General features: G+C 42.2%; 2 protein-coding genes across 2 annotated transcripts; both read left to right on the top strand.

The window, feature by feature from the left end:
- The first annotated feature begins 1,363 nt into the window (after positions 1-1,363).
- LOC144326981 (ovomucoid-like) lies at positions 1,364-5,144 on the top strand. The gene is made up of 4 exons (XM_077924637.1): positions 1,364-1,633; positions 2,523-2,551; positions 3,451-3,560; positions 4,918-5,144. The coding sequence occupies exons 1-4, from the start codon at positions 1,579-1,581 to the stop codon at positions 4,970-4,972; spliced, it is 249 nt and encodes an 82-aa protein (XP_077780763.1). The 5' UTR covers positions 1,364-1,578; the 3' UTR covers positions 4,973-5,144.
- Positions 5,145-6,738: 1,594 nt separating this feature from the next.
- Positions 6,739-11,314, top strand: LOC144326719 (ovomucoid-like). The gene is made up of 4 exons (XM_077923476.1): positions 6,739-6,866; positions 7,725-7,753; positions 10,195-10,304; positions 11,073-11,314. Exons 1-4 carry the CDS (start codon positions 6,812-6,814, stop codon positions 11,125-11,127), a joined length of 249 nt encoding a protein of 82 aa, XP_077779602.1. The 5' UTR covers positions 6,739-6,811; the 3' UTR covers positions 11,128-11,314.
- The last annotated feature ends 296 nt before the right edge of the window (positions 11,315-11,610 follow it).

Here is an 11,610-nt window from a genome sequence, read left to right as displayed (position 1 = left end):
GTTTTGCTGAATGATGGTTGCATCATCCTTCTTTTTAGAAGTATCAAGATCTTTCCAAACCACTATGATCTCAATAGAATGAATATTGCTACAAAAGTCGAATGCCTGCCCCTTTCTCTGCCAAGTGGTGGCAACAGGCCATGGGGTCCAGGCGCCCACACAGGGTCTCTGTTTCTTTGGAGAATTGAGGATGCGGAGGATACTGTCTTGGCTTTAAGAAATATGTTTTCTTAAGCTATGTACACCTTCAATCTGCATGGAGGGAGTCCAGATATTACAATTATGGGCATTTCAAGAGGGACTTGTACCCCACAGCAGCAAAGGCAGCCTTCAGCCAGTCTTCCCAAGATGGATCCCTGTTCTTTTTCCTGCTTCTTATTCCCCCCAGCATCCTTTACTTCCAGACTTCCTTTTCCTGTCACCTCAAACATACACTCCATCACCTTGTTAACATCCCCATCGTGGATTCCTCCTTGTTGGCCCTTTGTCATGTTAACAGGTTTTCTCTTCACTAAGCCAACCAGGCTGGTTTGCATATGAAAGTCCAGGAATTCTCTGTCTGGTAGATCAACTTGTATTTTAATCCATATCCCAATTAATCAAAATCCTAGCATATAGTCATTTCTAGGGTTTAAGGGTGTGTCCCCCTTAAATCTATGACAATATACTGCTTCAAAGAGAATTGGAAAATGATGAAGATGACCTTGAGATAATAATCTGAGCATCGGAAGAACACAAGAATACTCCTGCTGGATCATGCCCATGTCTCTTCTGTCCCAGCCTCCTGTTCTCACAGCTGACAACCAGATACCTATGGGATGCCTGTAAGCAGGACCTGAGGGCAAAAACACTGGACCCACCTTCTGTTTTCCAGTAATTTGTATTCAGAAGAAAATTGCCTCAAACAATGAAAATCCAAGATGCTCACGCCAAACATTGATGACTTGTTTTCTCTTATCAGCAAATCTTGTTTTCTCTGTGCTTGTTTTCCACTTCTGGGGTTTTCAAATAATTAAAGATAATAGGTGTGTTTGACGTATATAGCGTGTTTGTACTGCTTCCTTGGACGACCTTTACAATACCTGTTTTATTTTATAGCTTACAAGTTGAACGAGTTAGACTTGTTCCATAGGATTTCATGATAGCCACATCTAAACTCCCCACCCCTGCAATATATATATCTAAAATCAGTGTTGGCTAGGAGTCCGTGTAATAAATTATTTTTTGACAAATACTATATGACATGCAATTTATCACTTGCTTTGGCTTATGGTCAAGACAAGCTACTTTGCATGCAACTTCCTAAGTTACTGGTTACCACATACTCTTGCATGTCCCTTGTTTCTGCAGAGGAAGGGAACTGTTATGCATTGTACATCACATTGCTGCCCTCTGTAATGTCCTATTTCCACATGTAAATATTTCTTGAGACTGGGAGATTTCATCATTGGTGCCACAATGACGTCTATATATTTATAGCAGGAGTCCAGACCTCACTGCAGCCAGTGAAATCTGAGAAGCATCTACTGCTTGGAAAAACACTAAGAGGCAGACAGAACTAAACCCACCAGCATCATCATGAGGCCAGGCAGCTTTCTCCTCCTCACTCTGAAGGTCTTCTTTTTGTACTCAGGTAAGTCATATTTCATATTGCAAAATGTCTCTTTCTTGGAGAGGTGTAGGGACCAAACAGTCCATAGACTATTCATGCCTTCAAATGAGTGTAGGAAGGCTCCACCTGTGGTGGCCAAATCCAGTTAAAATCTCCTTGCAAACCATGGTGTTCGCTGTCTGAAAGCTAAAGGAAGGAGGGGACATTGTGGTCAATCATAGGGACACTAAGGACAGGGACACACATCTCCCCAACACACACACACCTTTCTCTCCTTTCTCTCATTCTTTTGAACACTGAAACATGTCTGTTCTCAAAGTTCCTCCTATGTGAAATTATACATGGGGGGAAGAGCAAGAATGAATGTCTTGCTATGTGAGATTTACTCTATCAAATAAAGGTACTCTACATCAGGGCTCTACACTACACAAGGCGCCCACCACTATTCACACCATAGGAGCCTTTTTGAAAGACGAGGCTCAAAACACTAATGTCCCCTGAAGCTACCATGCTCCCTCCTTTCTTCATGGTCTCCACGTGGCTCTTCTGACATAAAAAGTGGACCTAGCCATGATTCTAAACACGCAAAGCACCACAGCCAGGCATTCAAGGGAAATCAACAGAACTGGGTCCCAGTTAGTTATGGACTAAACCAGTATATACAGTTATTTGTATTTAGTGTAGTTAACGGACTGAACCATTTCCCATTGATTTGATTGTCTTCCTATCCATGCTCAGTGGCATTTAAAGGAAATTGCATGTTGCCAAGGCACTTTTAGGATAACATAGGATGTACAAGATACAATGCATCTCACTATTCAGTTCCTAGAAATAAATGTTATCAAATGGGCTATTATTCAACATACGGATTTGCTAAATCATTTTCACATTTTCTGTGTTTTGCATCTAGATGTTGTTGTTAAAGCATCCTTGGAAGAGGTAAGTGGGAAATCATTTATTCTTATGATAGAACATGGAAGTAGCATGGAGTTAAGATAAGTGAATTTATATTTCTTGTGGAATTTTAAAATATTCTCTGTGTGTTTCTGTGTGTGTGTGTGTCAATTTTTAAAACAGAATTTATAATACAGACAACAAAAACACATCGACACAAATATAACATACAAGAGCTGGGGTTTTCCTCAGGATTTCACATCTCTAGTCCCATTCCTTTTTTTAAAAAAGGCGGTGGAATTATTATTAGTTCCAGTTGCTACCCACAATTTGTAAGAAAGTCTCAGCTTGTGTTCTGTAGTAGCCTACTGGGGTTATTCTGTTATTACTATACAGACCGCCCAACCTTGCAGGCATATTATTTAGCCACTGTCTTATGAATTCAGGCACTCACTGTGTGTTTTTTAAAAGTATTTATTTGCAAAAACAACCGTTAAATGTGTCTAGCATGAAACCCCTGGAGCTGCCCACTCGCAACCTGGCAGGATTAATCTTCGCTGAAGGGACTACCATGTCTGCAAATTTTGTTTGGCAGTGTGAAAAACTTTGTACCTGTTCTACAGGTACCTGTGCAATATTTTAAACTTTAAGGTGTCTTGCATGAAATCCCTAGCACCGACGATCTACAATTTGACAGGTTTCAACCCCCTGAGTCGGAACTTAGGATGAATAGAGAACAACATTATCACACAATTCCCTGCTTGCCAGGACAATAAATCAGTATTTCCTGTGCTTGAATGCACACCTTAATACAACACTTGTTGAATTGTCATTTGCATTCCTCATCTTTGCCTCATTATTAATCATGTCATAATCAGAAAGGCCTTGCAGTCCAAAGGTTAAGTGGGGAGGACCTTTAAAAGTGTTGTGTCCTTCGTCTTCAGGAATATTGCAAAGGGCATCCAAACCCAGCATGCATCTTTGAGAAACGTCCCCACTGCGGTTCTGATGGCGAGACCTATGGCAACCAGTGTGACTTCTGCGATGCATATTTGTGAGTATATCATAGAATAATGCAGTCTAAAGGGACCCCGAGAGTCATGTAGTCCAACCTCCTGGAGTGCAGGAATCTTTTTTTTCCCTCTCAGACATATTTGTTGGAAGTTAAAAAGTAAATGATTATATTTGCACTCAGCATGGTGAGATGTAAATAAACGAAATAAAAAGAAATTGAGAATCAGCACCCATGTAGAAGGGAAAGTCAAGCGGGGGACACCCCCCCCCCCCGGGCAGTGCTGGAATCATTTTGCACAATGTGGGGTTCCATCCCATGGCCCTGAGTTTTGTCTTGTTTATGAGGCCCAAAGGAACATGGTGAGCGGAGCTAATCTGTAGGTAGCCCTAAATTTGAAGATGGAGTGGCTTGGGAGGGCTATTCACATGCACCACCCTCCTGACACTCTTGTTGCTGCTGCTAAGAGCGATCCAGGGGGATGGGGAGGGGAAATATCCCCAAATGGGCTCTATCTGTTAGAATATTGCATTCCACCTTAAGAGGAACAGGCATGACTGTTGTGTGTCACATGCCTGTTTACACTCCAGCACAACTTGCTGGGAACTTCCGTTTGTGTGTAGCTATTGCTTAAGCTGCTTGCTTTTCGACATGAAGGGGAGAAGACATGTTTTTCCTTTTGTCCTGATGTATGCTGAATAAACTGCTTGTAAATATGCTTTACACAGCCTCTCCCTGCCACTTCTGTTGTGTGTTTACTCTGCTGAGTTGTGTGTCCAGCTTCTGAACTTCTGAAGCTCTGGGTCGCAGATTCATGCTGCACAAAGGACTGGAGTTCGACTGGCATGTTGGCCCATGGGTTGGGGACAGCTGGGGGCTTACCAATTGCCCTCAATTCCTTAGGAGCATCCCAACACTATCCCATCCCACAACACCGACACAACACAAAAGGTAGTAGGGTTGGCTCAGAAGAAAAATAACAAAAATCCTCATCAGGGAATCAGGGAGTAATAAGAACATTATTCTGAGGGTAACAAAGGCCTACACTAGGTGTTTCCTTAATGTGGATCTTGAAATTGCACTAGGTAAAAGTCTGAACATTTGCTGCTAGAGAAGTTTGACACAGATGTACAGTGAAGGCTGGAGAAGGGGAATCTTCCCCCAAAGTGGTAGACCTGAAAAGTGCTTTGGTCCCTCTTGCTCAATATTGGCTAGGCTGACGGGAAGTAATTTTCCAGGGTCTCTGACCGGATTCTTCCTCAGCCCTTTGCCGGTCCCAAGACACATAGCAATTATGGCATAAGCTTTCCCACCTATATAGTATTTCTCTTTAAGGAGTTATAATGAAAGTTGCATCTTACAAATTCTCACATTTACTTACTTCTTTTTCTCTCATCAGCAAAAGTGGAGGAAAGCTGAAACTGGAATACTTCGGAAAATGCATAGCAGCTTAAGATGCACAAGACTATGAAACTTCTGCAAAGGAAGTCCCATTTCTATTCAAGCTTCACTCATTATTTCACTACAAAAAAAAATCGATTCTTCGCTTTGCTTATGCTCTGTGAGCCATTGAATATCTCGCAACATCTTAATTCAGTTTATCAATAAATAAGCTCCACAACATTATCAAGCTCTCCATACATTTATTTGTGTATTATCTATTCTATAAAATATTATATGATTTGGACGAGAGATTGGTGTTGAAGTTTCTTACTAATAACGCACAATCAAGGAAGTGAGTCAAACAATCAGCAGAATCTTCTCCCTTTTGAGTATGACATTTCTGAGTTCTGGCAATTGAGTTCTGCAGATTAAAAACTCCCCCCAAAACACCTGTACACAGCCAGGTGATTAGAGACTGAGACTAGGACCCACCCCCCTGACATGATACATTTCTTTTCTTTTCTATTGATTTTTAATAGAAGAAAATTTTAAAAAAACAGAGAGAGAAATAAGAGAAACGTACACATTGAAAATTCAGTTGCCATCATATGAATTAATGTTAATGAAATGGGATTTCTCTCCTCCTTGCTTTCCCCACCTGGGTGCATATGCCCAGTTGCCCAGTTCATTCAGGACATCTTTGAGAGGCAGCAGCCATCTTGTTTTAGTGAGAGAGAAAAGCAGAAGAGCTCCTCAATTTCACAGGTATTGTTCCACAAGGAAATCTCAACAGAGCAGAGAAAATAGTGTCCATCCTTCAGCCTTTGCCACTGGAAGGCAACTCAACTGCTCATCAGAATATCCGCTTATGGCAGGGAAAGGCAGGAAGTACCCCCATGTTGTGCAAACATCTGATAAAGTGTCAGGCTTCAATCCTATTCACTCTTCCTTGAAAGAGAATCCTTACTTCATAAGGCTTAATGCTGAGTAAAAATGCATAGGATCAGGGGAAGCTCCTTTGAGCGACAAAGTGGGACATAGCTCTGCCAAGATTTGGAACCCTCCAAACTCTCCAGACCCAAGGTCCAGACATTCTCCTGCCAGCTTATTGTTTCCAAAATTGGCCAAGATGTGGGATCATGCCCGTGTCTCTTCTGTCCCAGCATCCTGTTCTCACAGCTGACAACCAGATACGTATGAGATGCCTGCAAGCAGGACCTGAGGGCAAAAACACTGGACCCGCCTGCTGTTTTCCCAGTAACTTGTGTTCAGAAGAAAATGGCCTCAAACAATGGAAATCCAAGATGCTCACGCCATACATTCATGGCTTGTTTTCTCCTATCACCAAATCTTGTTTTCTCTGTTCTTGTTTTCCACTTCTGTGGTTTTAAACAATTGAAGATAATAAGTGTGTTTGACGTATATAATGTGTTTGTATTGCTTTCTGGGACAACAATACCTCTTTTATTTTATGACTTACATGCTGAACGAGTAAGGCTCCTTTGTTTTTCTTTGTGCTAAAATGATTGCCTTTGGTCAAAAGAATCCCAGAATTTCTAAAACTGTTTTGTTTGTACCTCATTTTTTGTGACCTGTAACAGCAATGTCATCATTGCATCAGAAGCCGTATTTCCTAAGGATCTGGTTGCCAAATATTTCGTGCACACACGGGGAATGTGCACTTAAGGGGAACCATTAAAACTGGCAGAAAACATTGCAGTCCTGTATAATCACATTTGCACGTGTAAATATTTCTCAGAAATTGGGAGATTTCATCATCAAGGCTGCAGAAACTTCCATAAATACATGGAAGAGATGCCATACCTCATCGTAACCAGTGGAATCTGAAAAGCATCTACTGCTTGGAAAAGCACTAAGAGACCAACAGATCCAAACCCACCAGCAAAATCATGAAGCCAAGCAGCTTTCTCCTCCTCACTCTGATGGTCTTCTTTTTGTACTCAGGTGAGTAATATTTCATATTGCAAAAGTTCTCTTTCTTGGAGAGGTGTAGGGACCAAACAGTCCATAGACTATTCATGTCTTCAGATGAGTGTAGGAAGGCTCCACCTGTGTTAATTAAATCCAGTTAAAATCTCCCTGAATACCTTGGTATTCAATGTCTGAAAGCTAAATGAAGGAGAGGACATTGGTCAAACATAGGGACACACATCCCCCCAAAACACACACACACACTTGAGCCTTTCCCATATTCATTTGAATACTGAAACATGTCTATTCTCAAGGTTCCTCCTACATGAAATGATAAATGTCAGGAAGAACCAGAATGAATGTCTTGCCATGTGAGATTCACAATCTGTCAGGGCTCTTCATTCCAGATAGTGCCCAGCACTTTCCACCCAATAGGAACCTCTTTGTGAGGTGAGACTTCAAACATTAATGCCCCCTAAAGCTACTACCACCACACACCATGCTTCCTTCACAATCTCTACATGGCTCTTGTAGATAAATAGTGGACTTGGGAACAATTCTAAACACACACGGCACCACAGCTGGGTATTCCGCTGAAATAAAAAAACTGGTACCCAGTTAGCTAGTAAATGAATCAGTATATTCAGTTATTCCTATTTAACTGATTACACCATTTTCCATTGATTTGATTATCTTCTAATCCATGCCCTGTGACATTTAAAGTAAATTGCATATTTCCAAGCCACATTATGGGTGTACTTTCAGGATAACAAAGGATGTAGAAGATACAATGCTCATTTTCTGTTCCTAGAAATAACTGTTCTAATTTGAACTGTTATTCAATATATGGATTTTCTTTATAACTTTACATTTTCTGTGTTTTGCTTCTAGATGTTGCTGTTAAAGCATTATGGGAAGTGGTAAGTGCAAAATATTATGATTGTGTTAGGAAAATATTCTTTAAGAAGCAGATAAAAGTTCCTTGAAGCTTTAAAGAGGGTTCCAGAATTTTGTTTAGTGTGTGCGAGTGGCACTCTAGGCTTGATTGTTGTCAGCTGGAGGTACAAATAAAAGGAGGAAGTTGAAGGTTGCAATTTCCACATGAGGAAAGCACACACACTGTCTGTGCTGGTCCCGGGGGCTAACCGAGAGGCAAGGTCCGAGTCCAGTCTGAGGTCAATGGTGCAAAATTACGGCAGTCCGTAGAAGTCGAAGCTGGGTGCAGGGCAGGGCATTGGGTGAGGTCAGGAGCTCCAGCAGGGAAGTTAGGCTGGTACTGACAACCAATGATGTTGCTCCCACAACTTGGGCCTGCGCTGGCTGGCTTTTATCTCCCCCGAGGCATAGGGCAGCCCCGATCCACAGGAGACTCGCCTCTCCTGGCCTGGAGGTGAGCATTCTTCCTGTGGGAACTTAGTTCCCTCCGCCTCTCTGCCCTGAGCCTCTGCAGCTCAGGACAGGCTGGAGGGTTACCAGACCCAGAGGCAACCTCAGCTTCCTCTGACAGGGCTGAGGGTGGAGCACCTGCAGGTCATGGGTCCTCCATCCCCTCAGGAGCCAGAGCAGACTCAGCTGGTGCCTGCACCTGAGGATCCAGCACAGGTGAGGACCCTTCAGGCTCATGCCCCAGCCCCAGCTCAGCTGGTTCTGGAAGCGGGGAATCCTGTGCAGGCTGGGATTCCTCAGGTTCAGGATCCAAATCCGAATCCCAGGCCATCACACTGTCAGTACGCATGCTGACAACAAGGTTGGAAGTAAGAAAATGTGTGCTGCTGATACTGTGAGTTTTGCTGTGTCAGGATTAATTACTGGACTGAGATTATACCGTGCTGGAGAGATAAAGAAGGAATGTAAATAGCTTGTATATAATAGTATCAGAAATGCTTGTGCAACCAGCCAAGCAATAAAGAAGCTCTTGACTGTGGATTTGAGTATGACTCCTGTTCTTGTCCTCTGCCTCCGGGGAAAACTCAGCTACAAACAGTAAGAAGTGGTTTACCGAGATGCCGCCACACAAGCAGAAAAGCGCAGCGGAAGTGTGTGGGCGGTAACCCCTAATAGATAGAACATGAAAGTGGCATGGAGTTAAGAAAAGTGAATTTATATTTACTGTAGATTTTTATTATATTTTCAAATGGAATTAAAAACACAGGCAACAGAAACATATATGCATATATATAACAAAAAAGAGCTCTCCCCCCCCCCACACTTTCACATTAGTTCCAGTTGCTATTAGTCCCAGCTTGTGTCCTGCAGTAGCCTAGTGGGGTTATTTTATTATTATTAGACAGACCACCCAAACTTGCAGGCATATTATTTAGCCACAGTCTTATGAAATCAGGAATAATAATATTCTTGAGAACTGGCAGGATTGGACTCTCACTGTGGATTTTTAAAGATGTATTTTAAAGCAACTGTAAAATGTGTTGAGTATGAAACCCCTGGATCTACCCACCTGTAATCTGCAAATTCCGTGTCACAATGTAAAAAAACTTTGTACCTGTTTTAACCCTGCAGCATTTTAAACTTTTAAAATGTCTTGTATGAAACCCCGGCATTGACCGTCTGTAATTCAACAGGTTTAATCCCCCATATAGGGGTTATAATGTAACCAAATCTCATGCCTTGACGATGAAAGTTTTGGCATTTTTATTTGGCAAAGCAAGTCTGTGATATTCTGGAGATTAATAAAAATCAGCTCTGGATCAGGTGGTTTGGGGTCCAAATCAGTCTGGAACAAAGCAGGCCTAATTTAGATAAATCAGAGCCACAATTTGAATGGGGTGGGGTCCATGCACTACCCCAGTAGAAAGCTGTGTGTGGCCACAGGGTGCCAGAGTTTCTGGTTCTTCTGGATACAAGGTCCTGTAAATCCCCAAGGCTCCTAAACACTGGACTGCTGTGTGGAGCTGGCGGAGTCCAAATGGCAAAAAATAATCCACGTTCCCTGCCAAGAGCTGGGAGAGCCTCAGATGGGAGTACCTTTCTGCCCCTTTCCAGCCTGTTAATAGTGGGAAGAGCAATACTAACTAAAGCAAAACAGAGCTGAAATTCTCTTCCTACAAACTGAATACAGGAATCACACACAAACACCCACACACATGTCATGTCTGGGAGCATCAACCCGTCTTTGGAAGCAGTGGTAACTCGGGTTGAATATGGAACAACATTATCATGCAGTTCACTGCTTGGCAGGATGATAAAGCAGCTTTTCCTCTGCTTGAATGCATATCTTAAATTAACACTTGGTGTATTTGTCATCTGTGCCTCATTATTAGGCAAGTCATAGTCAGAAAGGCCTTGCAATCCAGAGATCAAGGGGAGAGGAGCCCTTATTAAGTGCTGTGTCCTTTTTCTTCAGAAATATTGCCAAGGGTACCCAAAAGTCATATGCACTGAGGAGTACCGTGCCCACTGCGGTTCTGATGGCAAGACCTATAGCAACCGGTGTCACTTCTGCAATGAATATATGTGAGTATATCATTTTGTTGTCCTTTAGTCGTGTCCGACTCTTTGTGACCCCATAGACCAAGCACGCCAGGCACTCCATCTTTCCCAACATCAGGGTCTTTTCCAGGGAGTATTCTCTTCTCATGAAGTGGTCAAAGTATAGGAGCTTCAGCTTCAGGATCTGTCCTTCCAGTGAGCACTCAGGGCTGATTTCCTTCAGAATGGAGGGAACCATAGAATTGTAGAGTCGGAAGTGACCACAAAGATCATCTAGTTCAAACCCCTGCAATGCAGGAATTTTTAAAAAATTTTTGCACAATGTGTGTTATGTGTTGCATATGAGGCCCAAATGAACATGTGAGCAGAACTAATCTGTAGACCGCCTTGAATTTTAAACTCAAATGGGTTCACATGCACCACCCTCCTGACAGTACTGTTGTTGCTGCTGCTAAGTGGGATCCTGTGGGAGGAGAGGGCAGGGGAAAGATGCCCAAATCGGTTCTATGTTCTGTGACACAGATCAACAATGAAGGGTGGAGAAGACGGATCTTCCACCAAGCGGTGGAGCTGAAAGGAACACTGGTCCATCTTGTTCGATATTGTCTAGGCAAATGGCAGAAGCTCTCCAGCGACTCAGACATTATTCTTCCATAGCCCCTTCCCTCCCCAGTACTTAGGGCAATGATGAACTTAGTTTTCCCACCTATATAGTATTTATCTTTAATGAGTTATAAGGAAACTTACATGTTATGAATTCTCGTATTTATTTACTTCTTTTTTTCTCATCAGAATGCAGAAAAGAAAGCTGATACTAATGCACTTTGGAGAATGCAGAAAAGTTTAAGACGCACAAGACTATGGAACATCTGCAGAAGAAGTCCCATTTCTCTTCAAGCCTCACTCATTGCATCACCCCCCCCCCCAATTCCATTATTCTCTTTGGTTATGCTCTGTAAGCCAGTGAATACTTCGCAACATCTTAATTTAGTTCATCAATAAATAAGCTCAGCAACATTATCAAACTCCCCATACATTTACTTGTGTCTTATCTATTCTTAAACATATTAAGGACAGAATTTATATATGCCATCCAAGTTAGTATTCAGCTACATCCTTGCATTAGTGCAAGAATTAGTACATAACATACAATCAAGGAACTGAGTTTTAAACAATCAGCCTAATCTACTCCCTCTGGACTGTAACACTTCTGACTGCAGACAATGGATTTCTGCAGATTAAGAAAACCCCAAACCACCTGTTGACAGCCAGGTGATTAATTAGACATTGAGGCTAGAACCCATTACCCTGCCATGATACTTTTCTTTTC

Source organism: Podarcis muralis, chromosome 2, assembly GCF_964188315.1.
Source record: "Podarcis muralis chromosome 2, rPodMur119.hap1.1, whole genome shotgun sequence".
Taxonomy (NCBI): domain Eukaryota; kingdom Metazoa; phylum Chordata; class Lepidosauria; order Squamata; family Lacertidae; genus Podarcis; species Podarcis muralis.
Note: the sequence above shows the minus strand (reverse complement) of the source record. Positions and strands in the feature narration are given on the sequence as shown.